The 20986-nt window shown below is 37.7% G+C and overlaps 1 protein-coding gene, 1 long non-coding RNA gene and 1 pseudogene across 2 annotated transcripts; 1 reads left to right on the top strand and 2 right to left on the bottom strand.

Annotated features, from left to right (window-relative positions):
- Positions 1-3669: 3669 nt before the first annotated feature.
- Positions 3670-6400, bottom strand: LOC146913520 (uncharacterized). The gene is made up of 3 exons (XR_015013622.1): positions 6158-6400; positions 3938-4039; positions 3670-3829 (listed from the first exon to the last, which is right to left on the bottom strand). It is a non-coding gene; the product is annotated as an uncharacterized LOC146913520 (long non-coding RNA).
- A 6130-nt stretch (positions 6401-12530) lies between these two features.
- LOC146913521 (uncharacterized) lies at positions 12531-14143 on the top strand. The gene is made up of 3 exons (XM_085720945.1): positions 12531-12562; positions 12667-13305; positions 13456-14143. The coding sequence occupies exons 1-3, from the start codon at positions 12531-12533 to the stop codon at positions 14141-14143; spliced, it is 1359 nt and encodes a 452-aa protein (XP_085577071.1).
- A 5006-nt stretch (positions 14144-19149) lies between these two features.
- LOC146913522 (methyl-CpG-binding domain-containing protein 4 pseudogene) lies at positions 19150-19865 on the bottom strand (annotated as a pseudogene).
- Positions 19866-20986: the final 1121 nt, after the last annotated feature.

Consider the following 20986-nt stretch of genomic DNA (forward strand, 5'->3'; position numbering starts at 1 on the left):
ATTGCTACTATGATTTTAGCATCGCTTTCTCATTAAAGTGAATGTAAACATGCATTCAATATTCAATAATTATTGATCAGAACTGCCACAACAGGTTTCATAATTTACTTACAAACAATGATTTTTTAATTTGTCAAGTACATTATTGATTAGAAATTAACCTCTTGACAAATAAGTGGAGAATTTGAGTTCAAATCTCAACTCCTATAAATAAAATGCAATGCTCATATATCAAATGAGTTAAGTTTACGAAGATGCTTACAATCAATAATTTATTAAACTAAGTTTAGAACAGTTTTTTCTATTCATTTTTGAGTTTTTTTTTATCAAAGCTAGAAAAATTAAATTGCAAAGCAGGAGTAGGCCTGAACCATATTACATCATATAAGCAGGCCAACTATGACCAAACTCAACTAAAACAAAACTCAACTAAAACAACATATGCAAAGAATCAAATCAACTGTCGAAACTAAGTTGTCAAACAACTAGCTATTAGCACATATTAAGAAACATTTTCTAACAGTCAAACATATTTGGGATTGCTTTTGATTACACCCTTTTTGAGACGAGTTTGCATGTGATCGCTACTTGTGATGCCATCAGAGCCTTTGCCTCTTGCAGAGCTGCTAGTCTTTCTTGACTTCCTGGTGGACTTAGGTTGGTGATTAGCATCTGGTTGTGCCTCCAAATACTTCAAAGCCACAGGGTGCATATTCATCTTTTCATTGTCAGTATCAGGATCCATAGTGCCATCTGTTGTGTCAGAGTCCACCACATCACCCCAAAATTTACTAAGAATTTGGACACTTTTCTTGCTTGCCTCTGAGCAATGCTTAGAGTTATTAGCTTTCTGAATCCTTCCTTTGTCTGGTCCCAACACTTCAGTAACAGTCACAGGTTCCACCAATTTATGAGTAACAGGCATCTCAGCAGAAGCACTCACAGATTCCACTAATTTAGTAGTAAGCAACTCAGCAGAATCACATTGCATAGCATTGTTGGGATCAAATTGTACTCCTACCAAATTGCTAGGCTGAGCCAATGGAGATAAAACAGGAGTACTGGCCTATTGCCTCAAAACAGAAGGAGCAACCACTTTACCGGAGGAAACAAGAGTCGTATGTGCCAAAGAGGTAGAAGCTGAACTGGGGAAAGACATTATCCCGATGTCAGAAAAATGCGCATGCATACTAGTCTCATGTAACAAAGGTTGTGAGGGTTTTGCATTCTTAGCAGGTGCCATTAACCCTGTGTCAGACACTAAACCAACATCCTTTAGAGGATCAACAACATGATTATCTCTGATCACTACCAACTTGTCAGGTGAAACCACCTTGCTACCCAAATCCTCAAACAAGGCCTCACCATCTAACTTATCATTAATAGAATTCAACACGAAAAAAGAATTATTCAGAGCAAGAGCATTACCTTTATTGCAATCATGTCCAGTGACTGAATCTGGCACATCTACTACACTAGGATTTTCTGCTACCATATCAACCTGAAAAGTGTTGGTACGAGTACTAGTCGCCAAAGCAGAATTAATGCCAATTTCCACACTATGATGAGCTACTGCAACTTCAGATTGTAATATTGAAGTGCTTGCGTTCAAAACCTCCATATTATCTCAAGTCATAACATCGTTTTTAGATGGATTTCTAGGTTGTGAAACTACACTGTGATGTTGTTGCTGAGTCTGATTTTTCTTATTATCCTTCTCTAATCCTTCCTTACCTTGAATTGTGCTTAGTTTCTTGCATTGTTGAATTGTGTGACCTATAAATCTGCAATGTGAGCAAAAACCAGGTTGCCTCTCATAATGAACCCCAACAGGGAAAGCATGTCCCTCTCGTTCCACCAACACAGACTCGAAGAGCTTACCAGACAAATCCACATCAACTAGCACCCTCACATATAAACCAAAAAGCCTAGCCAGAGTATCATCATCTATGATCAAATGAATACCTATTTCCGAAGCAATCTCAAATAAGGTGGTGTTTATCCAATACTCTTGTGGAAGATGCATTAGCCTCACCCAAATCTGAGCATGTGTTTGAACCTGACCTTGTGGATTGAAATCCTTCAACCAACAATAGAACCTCAAGATTCCAGGTTTGAGATTGACGACACCTTGAGCACAAATCTTCCTCATATCTTCAATTGAGTTGAATTTGAACTCAAAACAGCCCTTTCCTAGAGGAATCACCGTCTAGTTCCTGAGATTAGGCCACAAATTCATCAATTTAAGCTTCATCAATTACCCCCCGAAATTAACAAAACTTCAATTACCCTCCTGAAATTGCATAGCGTTAATCAATTTACCCCCTTCGTCAAATTCTTCTGTTAGTCAACATGACGTTTTGCAAATACCACCTTGAAGTTTTGCACTTATGTGCAAGATGCCCCCTGAACTTGAAAATTTATATTTTTTTTCTTATCCTTAAGAGTGACTGCATAAGCACTGAATTGTGGAGCATATTATCCAAGTTTTGATGGTATACAACCATATATTTTCCCTGAAACGATCAAACATTAACCATGTATTAGAGCCTAATGATATGAAAGTCAGCATAGCAAAGTACCGTCACACCTGTCAGATGGAAAACTAATGCATGACATACGTAATGAAGCACATAAATGACATATGATTGGCATAACCACTACTAAAAAACGATCATTTTCGAACAGAATTTCGGACGGTTTTGGGACGGAATTTACGGAAATTTCCCACGGATTTCGGACGGAAATGTGTTTTTGGACGGAATTCGGACGGATAGGGCGTTGTCCGAAAAAGCCGCGTCGCAAATCATAATTCCGTCCCAAATTCCGTCCCAAAAATATTTCAGACGGATTTCACACGTTTTTCTCCGTGGGATATTGGAATAGACTTCGAACGCATTTCAGACGAACTTAAGTTTAATTTCCAACGGATTTCAAACGGAATTAAGTTTAATTTCCAACGGATTTCAGACGGAATTAAGTTTAATTTCCAACGGATTTCGGACGGAATTAAGGTAAAATTTTCTACGGAATTCGGACGGAATTCATTTAAAACTTCCAACAATGTTCTAGCAAAATTAATAATTTAATTTGCTTTAAAATATTTACCACGCTTTTCGGACGAGATTATAACCTTATTTTTTTTTTACAGAATTGCCACAAATAGATTTTTTTTTTTTAATGTGTTTGAGATAAATTCAAATTCTAAAATTTATATTCGATAATACAATACTAGACTCAAATAAAAATAAATAATAATTCAAGAGTAAACAAATGCTCATTGTCTAAAATAAAATTATACGAACTAGATTCAATGTTCTAGCACAATATATCACAAACTAACATGACAAAATTGTTCATTAGTCAATACAAGAAAGTAAAGTAACACAAATTTGAGTAATACTTTGTTCAAAAGATGACATACTCGAACACAAGACAAACATATACACTACACACTCAACTGAACTAGCAGGGACAAGTGCGACAACAACTGCCCTCAAAAAGTATAGCCAAAAGGTAAAGAGAGAGTTCATTTGCCTCCCTTTATACGTTCTTGCTCTTTTGCCTTTTCTTCCCATTTTAAGAGCTCTTGTTCTATGTTTTTATCCTTAAAGGCATTTGAGCATGAACCAATAGTATACTTCGAAGCATTTGTTCCTATAGAACCTAAACCATATAATTTCCCTTTTTTACCTTTGGGAGCTACTTCTTTCCAAATAGTCAAGTCATCTGGCATATTATGTTGGGTTTCAGAAGACAATCCTTCTTCCTCTTGATTTTGAGACATAGATATTTCCAAAAGCTATGCTTTTCTCTTCTTAGAATGTCCCTGCAATTTTGAATTTTGTTAATCATTTAAAACCTATCCTTTCTCAGCTCTATTATTATAACTTAAATAATAGATAAATTAAATTTGTAATGTTAAAGAACTACTTACATAGGCTTGCTCAGCTCTATTATCAACCCATGTCTTATCCCTTTTAATATGGCAATGAGCAAATACCTCCTCCACAGGAGGCTCGACTCCTGTTTCATTCTCCTACAATTTTCCATAACTTCAATGAGAAAATTTCCAATATGTTGTTCACAAATTAATGGGGTCACATGACACAAATACACAGAAAATCCAGAAGTCATGCAATACTATCAACAAATAATCAATTACTATATTAATTCACCAGGACTATAGTACATTATCTTTCTAATGCTCACATAATTTTTTATTTATCTTTATGTGTCTGAACAATAGTTTAAGGTCAGTTTATTATTTCATTTACTAGGCATATGTTAATTTGCCTGAAGTACAATATTCATCAATTCACATTCATGAAAAGCATGAGAGGCAGATTTCTCTCATGAGATGATGATGTCATTACAACTTAATTAACTGAAGCATATCATATTTATTATGTATTATACTTTAACGCCCTTTTGATAATATAATATGGAGTACTTTTTGAAAGTTGTATTACAAACAAATGTTAAATAATTTCCCTGTCATTCATCTCAAAAGAACAGATTAACCTAATACCTAACATGAAGAGAAACAAGGTTTTTAAGGACAGAAGAAAGCACAACAATTTCAAACATTAGATTGTCGCACGAGCATTAAGTTATGAAATTGCTAGAGTTTAAACAGGTCAGCACTAAGTTATGAAATAATACATTTAAGCGGAGAGTTCCTGTGAACTGACCCCGTTTCAAAAAATAATTTGTACACATATATTTGAAGGTTCAGTAGTCCCTTAAATAAAAATACTTCATTAATACTATGTAATGGTATTAGGTTCATGTGCGTGTAAGTGAAACTGCTAGATTTAGTGTTAACAGAATATGGGATTAGTGCTAATCCCTTAAACAGGTCAGCACTAAGTTATGAATATGGGATTAGTAAGCCCTACATATTAAGGGGGGAAATACACATAATAACAGAACACACATTTCAAATAAAACAAAATGTTTAAGGGGGCAAACATATAATATAATCCACCAAGAATATGGGTATAATATTAAGCAATGTTTCAGACTTCACAAACAACAGGGATGAGCTATAGACACTTCTGTCAAAAATGAGACTCGATGCATCCAATTCTAAAAAATGAGTCTCAACTTAAGTCATTCTTTGATCAGGTTATTAGGCTATATACATGTTGGTCTAAAATATATTGAAAATATAGCCTAGTTGACAATATTAGTAAAACAATGATTGTTACCCTTTATAAGAAAAATATAATCATTCATTTCAATAAGATGCTCAGCATTGGTAATATTAATGTTGATAATGTACTCTTTATTTAATTAAAATGTGTAATTGACTAGTATCTAATCTAATATAATTGGGTAACAATAGAGACAAAACAGGTCAAGTTCTCAAATTCTAAGTTTCAATAATATTTATGAATAGAAATTAAGCAACAGAGAAAGAACCCACTGAATAGTATCATAAACTATAGCATGAAAATGAACACTACCTTTTTACAAAAGTTGGTAATCCTTTAGTATGTAACAGAGGCAAAAATATACTTGATTCAATCTTTGCTTCAAAGTACATCATGGCATCCCAATATGAACAACTCTCTAAAGCCAAAATTACAGGCAGCTCAAAAAAAAAAATATAGATAACAAAGAAAATAATCATTGTAAACAACAAGAAACATAAATCCACCCGTTGATCTTGTTTGTCTAGCTTTGATGCAGAGATAAGTATATCCAATTTGATTAACTTCCTAAATTATTAGGCTATATAATGCAATGCATACAATTACAAAATGAATAATTGTTCAAATATACATACAACTAATAAACTCAAATGCAAAGGATAATTCAAAACTAACTAAAGAAAGAGCAGGGGCTAAAGATCTCAGAGTAAATTGAACAGAAAATCCCTCTAGAAGTCTGAAATAGTTTAAATGAAAGAAAGCTTCCACCGAAGCAACACAACACCTAAAAACACAAAACCCACAATTGGAACAGCAAAAACCAACAATATATTTCAACAATAAAGGTGAATCCAGGTAGTTAAACACACTAAAAACCCTAATAAGTAAAACAAAATAAACCCAGTAAATCGAAACAAGAATCAGGTACAAGTTTATCGGAACATGGTTGATTTGTTGAATAGAACACATATTATAATAGAGAGAGTGAATAGTAGTACCTTGAAAAGCTTGAAACTGAGAATCCTCAAATCTGAAGAGAAGAGAATCCAAACTTGAACAGCTTTAGAAATTGATTGAAGAGCTTGAGAAATCATAAAACTGATTTTTGGAAGAAATTGATTGAAGAGCTTGCTAAATTGGTTGTGAAATTGATTTTAGGGTTATGAAAGAGTGAGATTGGTTATGAGAGAGAGAGCAGTACACGAGAGGGAAATTTCACTCGTACAGGCGGGACATGAAATTTTCACAATAAATAAAAATGAAAATAAAAACCCTCAAATCCGTCTGAAATCCGTCTCAATGTTTCACACGGTTTTGGGACGGAATTGCTTTTTTTAGAAAATTCGTGCGAAATTCGTGGGAAAAAATCCTGTTTGAACCTGTCATCAAATTTTCACACAATTTTGGGACGGATTTCGGACAAAAATTTCTCTCCGTTCAAACCGTCCCAAATCCGTCCGAAAAATTCAGACAAAATCGTATCCGTCCGAAAATTCCGTCCGAAATCACTGTTTTTTTAGTAGTGAACCAAGAATTACCAAGATGTCAAAATATATGGCTTTACCAAGATGGAAACATTAACCATGTATTAATACATGACAAACATAGTGAGATGGTTTAGAATGGTTTAAGATATTTTGACATATATTTTGACAAACATAATGAGATTGGCATTAACCATGTATGTCATTCTTTGTTTAGAATAGTTTCAGAAGTTTTGACATATATTTTGACATCTTGGTAATATTGGTTATGCCAATCATATGTCATTTATGTGCTTCATTATGTATGTCATGCATTAGTTTTCCATCTGACAGGTGTGGTGTACTTTGCTATGCTGACTTTCATATCATTAGGCTCTAATACATGGTTAATGTTTGATCATTTTAGGGAACACATATGGTTGTATACCGTCAAAACTTAGCTAATATTCTCCACAATTCAGTGATAATGTAGTCACTTTTAAGGATAACAAAAAATATATATAAATTTTCAAGTTCAGGGGGAGTATTTACAAAACGTAATGTTGAATAACAGAAGAATTTGATGGAGGGGGTAAATTGATTAATGTTGTGCAATTTCAGGGGGTAATTGAAGTTTTGTTAATTTCAGGAGGGTAATTGACGAAACTTACAATTTCGGAGTGGTAATTGCCTATTATATGCACGGAAAAGATAGAGAAATACACTTAATTAAGATCATTATGAGATTCCATGTCTTACATTATTTGATATATGATGCCAATCTTGATTTTTTTGTTTTCTTAGGTTTCAATCTCCAACTCATGCAAATAATGTCTCTACTAGCAACTAATGAGCAACACTTACCATACAATCTTGTTTTCTTATATGATACAAATGAGGAGAAAGAATAAAAAATTTACCTTTATTGTCTTGAGTATGTATTCTTGTCAATGGAATAAGTTGTCACACAAGGAGAGCGCAATAAGGTCTCAAACATGGTCTCAAACATAGCCCATGTTTAGGATTAATACTAAAATGTAACAGGTTCAAGTTTTAGAAACAACCTTTTGTGTAAAAAACAGGATAAGACTGTGTACAATACAATAAATGATGGAAACCCTTCCCGGATCTACAGATGCGGGAGCTTTAATGCACTGGACCGCCTTTTTTTAGGCTTAAATGCTCGTGCTTGATATGTTGACACAAATCACGTGTGACAGTAGCTCCTTTATTTTGGGTTTGGTGATGTTCTTGTTGATGGTTTACTCTAATTAAGTATTTGCTTCGTTATGCAAAAGCACCCTAGTAAGTCTCAGTCTTGAAATCTTCTACAAGGGTGTCCAAGTTATTGCTTTTGGTTTTGACGATCCTTGTTTTTCAAGTTTCCTAAGATTTTATGTTTTGAGGTTTTTGATTCGATTCGAAAATTTGCCTTTGATCATTTGAATCGATTAATTGCTTGCCTCGGGTGTTTCATCAAAAGGCTTTGAATTGATTCAAAGTGCTTTTGAATAGATTCATTCAGTCTTTCGGTTATCTGAATCTCGGATATTAAATAGTATCATTCATCTTCTGGAAACTTTGAAACGATTCAAATCTATGCCTATGAAACTTCGAATCAATTCATTGTTCATCTGGAATTTCTTTTAATTGATTCAAAGTTCTTGACCTTCGTCTCAATCTTCATAGCATTCAGGTGTTATCATGGAAGAGACATTTTCTTCTACGAAGAGAGGATGCACCCTTAGAGAGGACGAAAATCTATGGTGTTTTCTTCTCCTTTATCTCCTTTAATTTATGCACAATTAATTTCATATATGATGAGTATAATTACCTTGTGATTGTGATTTTCCTAAAACCTAATTTTCATTGGTCTTTGTTTAAGATCAATTCATTTTAAATTCAATCACCTTGCACATAAAAAATTAACTTGTGATAGTCATATATAAAATTTGTTAGTTTCTTGTGGTAGTGATTTCTTGCTTAAGATTACGTTTGGTTTGAAATAGTTTGTGGATTATTTAGTGCAATAATATTTGATTGCTTTAATACAATTCAAGTGGATTTCTCGTTCAATTTAAATTGTTTGTACACATTGTTTAGCTTGTTATAATTGACATTTGTTGCACAAAATTCCACACTTTTGCAATAACTTTTTGACCAATAAAAAAAGAGAAATAGAAGGTTGTCACAAAAATTGTCAGCAAATAGTTGTACAAACATCATTATTCTTATTTCTTATAATTATTGGTGTTATTAATAAAAATAATAATTTATATTCTATTTGATATATTTTGTTAGATTTATTATATTTGCAATTCACAAACATCTAGTTTATATACTTTTCATCCATGTCATCATTTCATAGAAACACCGTTCATAATTTACAAAGCATTGGCGAAATAAAAAGAGTGAAAAGGAGATTAACACTTTTTTAAATCTTATTTGTGATCAAATTAATGATTGAAATAAGTAATTTGTGGTCAAAACACGTTTGATCAACCCAAATGTGACCAAACATATTTAACATAGAAAGAACAATTAGTACAACAAGAATCCAATTTATTAATAACAAAAACAAAAAAGTATTTTAAAGTCTCTAAAAAAAAGTATTTTAAAGCTTTAATGTCAAGCAACTTATAATCATACAAAATAAAACTAAAGTCTTCAAATAACTTGTCTGGGAACTTAGGAACATAATTCCTTCCACTGTAAAGTCTTCTGAGGCCTCTTAAATCTTCATTCTTGGTCTTCCCAAAGTCTTCACAAATCTTCAGATTTTCTTGATTTGCCGATTTGCATGATTTCTTCTCGAATTACTTCAAATACCCCCTAAAATTGCTATGTTTCGGGAAAACTAGAATTACAGACTCAAATATAGAAAACATTACAATAGTCCCGAAATCATAGGCAATCGTTCTAATACTCCTTTTTGCTGCTAAAACCTACTGAAAATGACTGAAAACATGCTAAGAATAACCTGTCATCACGCCTCCTATCACATAAACAATTATTCTCACACATGCCTATATAAGGGTGAGTTAGCTTCACCCTCAAGGTATGATTCACTTCTCCCACACTTTTTACACACTCTTTCTCAGTTCTAATATTGACTTGAGCGTTTGAGTGCTAACGTTCATGCAGGCATCTTTCGTTCCACCGTGAAGACTCCTCTTCACCGTACTTGAGAATTTTCCGCCACCATTACCTACATCAGTTCCTCACCGGAAAGATCAGAGAGCAATAAGGTCTTAAACATAGCCAAAGTTTAGGAAACAACCTCTTGTGTAAAAAGCATGATAAGACTACGTACAATACACCAAATGATCCATAATGCCTCTTTTAGGCTTAATCCTCATGCTTTATACATATGACTGCGTACAATAAACGAAATGATCCAGACCGCCTTTTTCCAAATGATCCAGACCGCCTTTTTTTAGGCTTGATGCTCATGCTTTATACATTGAAACAAATCACGTGTGTGTGTGTATATATAGACACACACACTCTAAATCATAACCATTCATCTTAATATTAATTTTTTTTTTGAAACAATTCATCTTAATATTAAGGAATAGCCTTAATTAATTATTAATAATAGGGAAAAATACACTTACCTCCCCTCAACTCTATCAATATGTAACTAACATCCGCTCTATTTTCTCACATGACACAAACATCCCTTGCCGTTAGAATAGTTATGTTTCCGTCAAAGACAAATAGCTCTTATTTCATTCACGCCTCTTCTCTTTCTTTTACGATTTTCCATTGATGCATCGATTCTAAGAATTAATAGTTGTCGGTTCCCTCCAAGAAAATAACACCTGAATCCCATTCCCTACCTTTAAGACTATGGGTGCTTACTGGGTGTATGATAGACGAGACTAATAATTAAGGATATATCTAAGATGTGTGCTCACATCAAAATGTAACTTATTCTTCAAAATAGGTATGCATTGCACATTGATCAAAAAAGTATATCAAGAATTACTTAACTACATCTGTCAAATCATTATAACCTAATCCTTTGAGATGGAAGGAATAGAGAAAGTTATGTCATCAATACTATGAAGATTATATCGTCTGTCTTCATTCAGTGTTTTGCGGACGAATATTTAGGGTGAAGGTGTAGAAAAATCCCATCATAGAATTATTAATAATTAATCATAACCATTAATTAATATTAAAATTGAGGGTGAAGATTGAGAGTAACTATAAAGAGTTACTCTTGGAGTAGATGGATCCCTTGAATGGTATTCTGACGTGGAATTTTTTTTTCACCTGGATATTTTCAAGGGACAAGTGTAACACCCACGTTGTGGCTTTCGATATCCCGCTAGGTGGATACGAAAGGTTCCCGACCTAAGGGGAACGGTTTAACCCGCAAGGGACCCCCACGACAATAGTAGGAACCGAAACACATCGGAATGAGAGGGATCCGGAGGCCGTGTAGGTATGGGACTACATGGTTGAAGGAAGGCTTATAAGAATTGTTAGGTACTACCCATATCAACAAGATGCATCTTCTTTTCGGGAGCTCAATCCATAGGAACTCCACAGTTAAGCGTGCTTGGCTTGGAGTAGTACTAGGATGGGTGACCTACCGGGAAGTTTCCCGGTAAGCATGTGAGTGAGGACAAAGCATGCTGAAAAGACTCGTGTTGGTTTGTGGGGTTAGTCGCCAATCCTGTAAGCAGTCTGGGATGTTACACTTGGTATTAGAGCAGACCTCTCCCAGTACGGTGTGGTTCGGGGACGAACCAGGCGGAAGCTGGTGGGCATGTAACACCCACGTCGTGGCTTTCGATATCCCGCTAGGTGGATACGAAAGGTTCCCGATCTAAGGGGAACGGTTTAAGCCGCAAGGGACCCCCACGACAATAGTAGGAACCGAAACACATCGGAATGAGAGGGATCCGGAGGCCGTGTAGGTATGGGACTACATGGTTGAAGGAAGGCTTATAAGAATTGTTAGGTACTACCCATATCAACAAGATGCATCTTCTTTTCGGGAGCTCAATCCATAGGAACTCCACAGTTAAGCGTGCTTGGCTTGGAGTAGTACTAGGATGGGTGACCTACCGGGAAGTTTCCCGGTAAGCATGTGAGTGAGGACAAAGCATGCTGAAAAGACTCGTGTTGGTTTGTGGGGTTAGTCGGCAATCCTGTAAGCAGTCTGGGATGTTACAACAAGTCAAAAGAGAAATAAGTTGTGAAATATCAAAAGTCTATTGATTCTCTAATTTTTTTTGTGGTGTCCAGAGTTCGAACCTAAGATGTTGCATGCATTGTCCTTACAAACTGAGCTAATTAGTAAGCACATTCATTGTCTTCTCTCATAGTATGATTAAAGGAGACCACCCAAGAAAGAGAAGAGAGCCTCTTAACAAGAGAGAAGAAGTTTACATGGGGATGAAAGTCATTCTAATTAGTATCCTTAATAATATCCAAAGCTGTCCGAGAGTAAGATTCTATGATATGTCACAATCGAATTATATTCTAAATACGCAGATCTACCCTAAAAAAAGTAAACGCAAATAAAATAGTTTTTGACTGGTCATACCTGCTATTAACCCTTTAACAATAAAAAGTATAAAATTGACCCACAAACTAACCTATTTCACTTTTGTAATAAAAATATTAGGCAAGTTTTTCATTTAAGAGAAAAAGAAAAAACTCAAAATAAAGTAACATTAACGGTGAGACTGAGAGATAGAGAGACTGAGAACCGCGATCGCAATTGGCTTCGCCATGGGCGATCGTACCGGTACCAATCGCCGGCGGTGAGGATCATTGGGGGGGAGAGGGGTCCTGGCAGGGTGCCACATATGGGGGGGGGGGGATGGGGGTGATTGGATTGACGTGAGACTGCGACGGAGGAAAGCGCCGCGACAGGTTCATCAGGGTCATGACGGTTTCGAGGATTGGAATCGGCTTCAGGTTAGGGATGGCTCCGTTCGTCGAAATTCTAGGTTACGGTATGCATCTAGGGAGGATCGGTTCTACGGGAATTACCCTTCAGATACTGAGTACTCATTGGACAGGGATGAGGCTTGGGGAGAGAGCTGCGAGGATGATGATGTCGGCAGTGACAGGTATCAAAGGTCAGACTCGGTTCAGATAAAATTGCAACGGCCATGGCACCTTCAGGCGAAGCCGCGCGCGGTGGTTTCTGTCCAGCAGCTGCCGCGTGCGGATGCTGTAGGGGAGAAGACAACGGATTCTGCATCTTCCTTCAAACGGTTTGTCACATTCTATATTACTGATTTCCCACCGCAAGCATCTACTTTTTTCTTACGTAAAGGTTTCGAGGTATGCAGTATTCTTGAGGATGTGTATATTGCTCATAATAGAAATAAGAATGGTGCAGTTTACGGGTTTGTTAGGTTTGCCAATGTGCGTGACGTGGATAAATTGCTGAAAGCACTTAATAATGTTTGTTTTGGCCAATATCGTGTTTACGCTAAGCTTGCGAGGTTTGATAAGTCTGAGAGGGTGAGGGAGCCTGAGGGAGATGGAGGTAAGCATGAGGGAGGTGGTGTGGTGGTGAGGGCGTTGGAGGTGAAGGAGTCAGGGTCTGAGGGAGAAAATAAGGGTGTCGAGGGAGTTGTAGAGAAGGGAGAGGGGTCGAAGGAGAAGAGGCATGAGAGGAAGGAGAGTGTGGTGCAGGAGGTGAGGGTCGGGTCGGTGTTGGTGAGTGTGGGTAAGACGACGAGAAAGGGGAGGGAGGGTGAGGCAGGGCGTGAGGGAGGTGTTGTGGGGAGAGGGACTGTTCAAACTTCTGCAAGAATGAATAATTTAGCTATTCCATAAAAATTGGTGCGCTCGTATAGACCTTGCGAGGATGATGTGGCCTGGGTACGTAAAGGTTTAATTGGAACGGTGTGTAATGGTGAATCTATACCCCAAATACAACGTCGGGTAGAGGATGCTGGTTTTACGGATCTTGAAATCATTCCTTTAGGGGCTGATAAGGTTTTCTTACGGTCTGTGTCTGGTGGCTTGGTGTCTGATGTGGTCAAGGAAGCTCGGCAATTTTTTGATTTAAATTTTTCTCAGCTGGTTCGATGGGAAAATGCTATTTTACCATTCAGAAGAAGCGCTTGGTTACGTGTGTATGGAATTCCATTGCATGCTTGGAATGTTAATTTTTTCAAGCTATGTGTCTTGGATTGTGGGAGTTATTTACGTACGGACAATTGTTCCTTGACTAGACAGAGACTCGATTATACTAGGGTGTTGGTTTCTACAACTTCTTTTGAAGTTATTAATGTGTCTGAAAAAGTTGTCATTGACGGTGTTCTCGTGGACGTGAAGATCATAGAAGAGTGGGGTTTTAATATGGGAGAAGATGCTTGTTTATACGATGAGGATGCCAAATCAGTTGGGTCTTTTTCGGAGGCGACTGAGTTTCATGACGATGTTGACATTAATCATAATGTTGATGCTTTGATAGATGAGATTGCTAAAGATTTTGAAGAACCCGAGGAGGTTATCGGTAATTCGAAGGTTAATGGTTAGGTAAACTTGGAAACTACATCAAAGGTAGAGAAACTTGATCCGTTGGTACACGCTAGTGCTGGTACACATGAGTCTAAGCATGCTTCTCACGTGGTGGCTATGGCTGCTGATGCTTCTTTTACGGCGCAACAAAGCTTAAATGTCGAGCCAGTTCTTTCTCTGAATAACAACGTCCCATCAGCAGTTGCAAGTGGCTCGGAAGAAGCTTCGTTTACGGCGGTGCAGTCACGTAAACGGTATGTTCGTCCGGCGTCCTGCCTTCAAGGTTCAGCAAGGTGTTCCCATTCGGGTCCGTGGAGTGTGGAATGGATTAATAATATTCAGAAAGCAAATGTGGGTCTGATTTCTTCAAAGTCTAAGTGATTGAAGAAAGTTGTGGGAGAAGGAAACATTGAGGCTCGTGTCACTCGGCCTACTAATAAAAAGAAGGTGGGAGGGGTACTTCGTCATCCTGTACTTACTCTTAAAAAGGTGGCCCGTTTCCTTGTAAAGATAGAGCGGAGGTCATGAAAGTTTTGAACAAGTCGGATGTGATGAAGGTTTTAAAAAAGAAAATACATCGACGACAACAGTTAAGGGCTCGTGCTAGTCGTTCTACTGAGTTGGTGCCTATTGCTTCTTCGAATGATGCTACGTCTTCATCATCAGTGAACAATGATTGGCAGAATTGGGTGGCTCTTCAAGGGAAGAATCAAGTTGTGTTAGACGATGTTCAAGAGATGGGTAGGGTGATTGGTGCATCGTTTTTGGAGCATTCTCAGAATAAATTCGATGTTCTTTCTCGTCCTAAACGCGCCACTCTAGAGTCGGTTGTGGTGCTAGAGAAGGAGCAGTTAGGGACGGAGGAGGGAGGGGAGTAGGTGTTGGGGCTGTTGTGTGTGTGCGGGGGCGTGTGGGTGTGTGTGATGAAGTTTTTATCATGGAATGTGCGGGGGTTGGGTGGGTTGGAGAAGAGAAGGGAGGTGCGGATGTTGGTGCGTGAGAAGCTTCCGTTTATCTTATGTTTGCAAGAAACTAAGTTGTCAGTGTGTGATGCTTCGTTGTGTTTGTCGTTGTGGGGAAACTCAAATCATGACTTTTCTTATCGTCCTTCTGTTGGCGCCTCGGGGGGTTTGTTGGCGTTGTGGGATAGTTCGGAGGTAGAAGTGTGGTCTACTACTAGCCTGGAACATGTTCTTGTTATTCATGGTCGGATCATCTCGTCAGGTAAAGAGTTCTACTTGTTTAATGTTTATGCTCCGTGTGATGCTTATGGTAAGCAGGAATTGTGGGAGTCTATGTCTGCAAGGTTGTCTCTCTTGCAAGGTAAAATTGTTTGTGTGTGTGGTGATTTTATGCCACCCGTGGGATTGAGGAAAGACGTCCTCTTCGAGCTGAGGGTGCGTCACCGGATGTTGTGCTTTTCAACAATTTTATCGACGACAATTTGTTATTTGATTTACCTTTATGTGGCCGCCGCTTTACTTGGTTCAAGGGTGATGGTTTGTCGATGAGCAGAATTGACCGTTTCTTGCTTTCTGAAGAATGGTGTAATACTTGGCCTAATTGCCTGCAGATTGCTCTTTTGCGTGGAGTTTCTGATCATTGTCCTATTCAATTGTCCGTGGATGAGGAAAATTGGGGTCCTCGCCCGACTCGTATGCTAAAGTGTTGGCAAGACATGCCGGGTTATCATCAATTTGTTTCTGATAGATGGCGCTCTTTCTCAGTTGAGGGATGGGGTGGTTTTGTTCTTAAGAAGAAATTCAAGCTTATTAAATTGGCTCTGAAGGAGTGGCATTTGGCTCACTCTCAAAACATATCGGCAAAGATGGATACTATCAAAGCTAGACAATCGTCGTTGGATGATAAGGGGGCGGACGATGTGTTGTCTTTTGAGGAAGTGGAGGAGCTTCGTAATATTTCCCACGAGATTCATTCTTTGTCTCGAGTGAATACTAGTATTTGTTGGCAGCAGTCGCGTTTACTCTGGCTTAAAGAAGGTGACTCTAATTCTAAGTTTTTTCACACGGTGTTATCCAATCGTCATCGATGGAATTCGATTGTTTCTTTTGTGGAGAATGGGGTTGTTGTCGAAGGTGTTCAGCCAATCCGTCATGCAGTTTTTACTCACTTCAGCAATCATTTTAAGAAGCATCTTGTTAGTCGCCCAGGGGTGGGAAGTATGAATTTCAAAATGTTATCTCATATGGAGGGGGTCGGTTTGGTTAAACTCTTCTCCGTGGAAGAAGTCAAGGCGGCAGTGTGGGAGTGTGATGGTTTCAAGAGTCCTGGACCGGATGGTGTGAATTTTGGCTTCATCAAAGAGTTCTGGATCCTTCTTCAGGAGGGTATTATGCGCTTCCTCTCGGAGTTCCATCGGAATGGCAAGTTGGCAAAAGGTATAAATTCAATTTTTATTGTTCTTATCCCGAAGGTTGATAGCCCTCAGAAGTTGTCTGATTTCCGGCCTATTTCCTTGGTGGGATGTTTGTATAAGATTTTGGCCAAGGTTATTGCGAATCGTCTGAGGTTAGTGGTTGGTAAAGTGATATCAGAAACCCAAACAGCGTTTGTTAAAGACAGACAAATTCTTGACGGCGTTCTTATTGCAAATGAGGTGGTGGATGAAGCTTCTAAATTGAAGAAGGATCTTTTGCTCTTTAAAGTTGACTTTGAAAAAGCCTATGATTCTGTCGACTGGGGTTATTTGGATGATGTGATGAGGAAGATGGCTTTTCCGACTTTATGGCGTAAATGGATAAAGGAGTGTGTTTCTACCGCAACGACGTCTGTTTTGGTTAACGGTAGTCCTACTGATGAGTTTCCTCTAGAGAGGGGTCTTCGTCAAGGTGATCCATTATCCCCTTTTTTATTCCTTTTGGCTGCGAAAGGGCTAAATGTTATGATGACTGAGATGGTAAATGCGAATTTGTTTGAGGGTTACAAGGTGGGGGCGCATAATAGCTTGGTGGTCTCCCATTTGCAATTTGCAGATGATACACTTTTGTTGGGTTGTAAGAGTTGGGCGAATGTCTGTGCCCTTCGTGCTGTGTTATTACTGTTTGAGGCTATGTCTGGGCTGAAGGTTAATTTTAATAAGAGCTTGCTGGTTGGTGTAAATATCTCTGATTCCTGGTTGGCCGAGGAAACAACTATTTTAAATTGTAAAGTGGGAAGGGTGCCATTCTTGTACTTGGGTCTCTTTATTGGGGGTGATCCTCGTAGGTTAGCGTTCTGGGACCCTGTGATGCATACTTTAAAATCTAGATTGTCGTCGTGGAAAAGCCGTTTCCTTTCTTTTGGAGGCCGTCTAACTCTTCTGAAATCCGTCTTGACATTGATGCCTGTCTATGCTCTTTCTTTCTTCAAGGCTCCGTCAGGTATAATCTCTTCCATTGAATCTTTATTTAGAAATTTTTTTTTGGGGGGGGGGGGGGGGGGGGGGGGGCGGGGGGAGTGAGGTTCTCAGTAAAATTAATTGGATTGATTGGAAAACTATTTGTTTACGTAAGGAGGACGGAGGTTTGGGGGTTAGGCAGTTAAAGGAGTTTAATTTAGCTCTCTTAGGGAAGTGGTGTTGGCGGATGTTGACTGATAAAGGAGGTTTTTGGTATAGGGTGCTGGTTGCTAGGTACGGTGAGGAGGCAGGGAGGTTGGAGGATGGGGGCCGGAGTGCTTCTTGTTGGTGGAAGGAGGTGGTCAAGATTAGAGATGGGTTAGGTGAGGAGGGAGAGGGTTGGTTTGTAGGGTCGGTTGTGAGGAAGGTAGGTGATGGGGAAAATACTTCTTTTTGGCTTGATAGGTGGGTCGGAGATGTTCCTCTTTGTCGACGTTTTAGTCGGTTGTTCCAGTTAGCAGAGAACAAGCTGGCTACTGTTGCTTCTATGTTCTCTTTAGGTTTGGAGGTGGATGGTGGAGCTTGGCAGTGGAGGCGCCGGTTGTGGGTGTGGGAGGAAGAGATGCTAGCGGACTGTAGGGCTATTATTACTAATATTTTTCTGCAGCCTTTTGTCTCAGATAGCTGGCAGTGGCATCCTGATCCTATTGGTGGCTATTCGGTGCGTTCGGGGTATGCAGTTATTACATCTCATGATTATCAGCTGCGGGATGATGCTCAGAGTTTGGTGTGGCATCCTCAAGTGCCGTCGAAGGTGTCGATTCTAGCTTGGAGATTACTCCGAGACAGATTGCCAACCAAAATTAACCTTTATGATCGAGGCATCCTTCCTGTCACAGACATCTCCTGCGTTGGAGGATGTGGCCATATTGAATCTGCAAACCATTTATTTATTCATTGTGATTTTTTTGGAATTATTTGGAAGCAGGTGCGGTCATGGCTAGGCTTCTCAGGAGTCGACCACCGAGATATTGATGCTCATTTTATTCACTTTACTAATTATTTAGGTGGCACCAAGAAGCGACGCTCTTTCTTTCAGCTCATTTGGTTATTATGTGTTTGGACCATTTGGAAAGAGTGTAATAATAGAGTCTTTAATAATGTTATTAGTCCTATTGAGGAGCTAGTCGAAAAGGTTAAGTTTCATTCTTTTTGGTGGCTGCGTGCTAATAACGTCGCATTTGTGTATGGTTGTCACCAGTGGCGGTCGGACCCGTTGTTATGCTTGGGTATCGACTAATGCATGTTTTTGTTTTTAGAACCGTTGCTTTGTAACAGATATTGTTTCCGTTTTGCGTCTCTTTGGCACGCCTTGTGCGAAAGAGGCGTTGTGTTTGGTGTGAATATATATCATTTTAGTTTCTTCAAAAAAAAAAAGTAACATTAACGGTTGAATAAACAAATTGAGGTTGCCAAAGCATGTTTTTTTAGAAGAGGATGCCATTCATGTTAGAATTATAACTAATGCAGTTAAATAAGAATCAATGTTACTTTATTTGCGGCTTTTGTTTTGATAGTGTTTATAACATTTATCACCACGTAACTATAAATTTTTTTTTTTTTTATAAAAAATACAACTTGTATTTTTTAATAAAAATAAAGTACAACATGTATTTAGGTTACAACATAAAAAGCCTGCAAATATCTGTTTATGTTTTAATTACAATGGACCACCAGAACTAAAGTTAAATTTGTTTCAATACCACAAAATTGGTGTTCCCTAACACAATATCTAGAAACAATCTATTACAACAACATCATGCAACAACCTTGTGATGACATATCTCAAACTTCATCTTTAGCTATCTTAGCTTTTTTGTTCGCAAAATTCTTCCGTTGCTCAATAAATGTTGGGACAGTGTCTTGCATAATCTTTGGAGATGAAAAATCAAAATCTGAAGCAGATACACCACTGAGTTGTGGATGATCTTTAAGATATACTGCCATGTCATTGCAGGATCTTAGTCTTTTTCCTGTAGGTGTGATGTAGTAAGAGTCAAATTTAGAGTAATCCTTTCTAAGCACTAAGGTTCTCTTGAAACCTTGTGGAGTCTTTGGAATGTTAGGTTTGTAAATGGCCCATGTCCGAGAAGAATCATATTCGATATCAGCAGGATCATCACAGCTACAATTAGCCTTCTTGCTACAATCAAAAGGCTCTTGAATGATTTTATGACAAATCTCCTCAAACTCCTCCTGTGTATCAATCACTCTCCATTTCATGCAAAGTTTGCATTCTGCCGCATATATATCAATCACTCTGTAACAATAATTCACCATCAGTTTATAAAGCAGCATAAGTTCAGCTCTTAGATTAAACCCAATAAAGACATAATAATCCATACTATTGATAAAAAAACCAAGTCCCGTGTTTAAAAGTGATAAGCTCTGAAAAAGGTTTATTAAGAATGATGGCACCTTATAAGCCAGTTTTAGGATGATTTAGACTCAATATAAAAATATAATATGGTATCACAATCTATCCAGTCAGGTCACCCACCAAATTATCCGTGCAGGACTTAAACATGGTAGTTCATCTTCCAACTCCCGCGCTTTTCAAAACCCTCTGATTTTTCCCAATATCCGGATAATCCGGGCATGCAAAAAAACCATTTTTTACTTGTACAATTTTGAAACCTAGACAAATCAAAGGGTTGGAAGAGAAAAAATTCCAAAACAAATATGAAAACTTTCATTCTATTCAACATTGATTCCATAAGCTTTCATTGAATTCAACTTTGATTCTATAAATTTTCATTCAATTCAACATTGATTATGAAAATTAACTCATAATCTTTTCTAGTTTCTCACAAGAAATAGGTGAAAGAAAAATCCGCACACAAAAACAAAAAAAAATCTTATGCCCCTAGGGTTCAGAATTAAATACAAAATCACCTATAACTAGAGGATCTCAATCCCTCCGATTCAATTAACAAGGAACTATAAACCCTAAAACTAAAAAAGAACATCATCTCAGAAGAGTTAACAATAATGGATCAAGAAAAATAGTTGAAAATTAAGCGATGACAAAACCCCAAAAAAGGGTATCGAGTGTTGAAAATAACTGTTAGTAACAATACCTTGCTAGAAAATAACGTTGAAATTTGGAGCCCCACATTGGTTCGGCAAACAAGATTCTCTGTTCTCTCACTAGCCACCTTTTGTCAAGTTTATGAAATGAATGCTAAACCCTAATTTTTTAATAGAGTTATCCATATATATTCTCACTAAATGGGTTAGGTTTCCCTTATCTTAATGGACCTAGTAACTTTCTCATCTCATTAAAATGTTACTACAAAATTACTTCATTAAAACCCTCAATATTACTCATACACCGCCATTATATTAATTATCCCAAGTTACTACCAATTCGTATAAATTAACTCTCCATACTGATGGTCGGATTAGGAAAGTGTACCAAATCGTTTACCAAGTGATAAGTATAGTATCGTATCCATAGGGAT

Source organism: Medicago sativa, chromosome 6 (genome assembly GCF_051527215.1).
Source record: "Medicago sativa cultivar Bolivia chromosome 6, Bolivia_mono, whole genome shotgun sequence".
NCBI lineage: Eukaryota > Viridiplantae > Streptophyta > Magnoliopsida > Fabales > Fabaceae > Medicago > Medicago sativa.

What these genes read in the sequence shown, in the direction of transcription:
- LOC146913521 (XM_085720945.1), top strand. Translation starts at nt 12,531, where the DNA reads ATGACGGTTTCGAGGATTGGAATCGGCTTCAG. An exon ending in AGGATTGGAATCGGCTTCAG is followed by an intron (nt 12,563 to 12,666) that starts GTTAGGGATGGC and finishes CTCATTGGACAG; the next exon opens with GGATGAGGCTTGGGGAGAGA. An exon ending in GTGCAGGAGGTGAGGGTCGG is followed by an intron (nt 13,306 to 13,455) that starts GTCGGTGTTGGT and finishes GCGCTCGTATAG; the next exon opens with ACCTTGCGAGGATGATGTGG.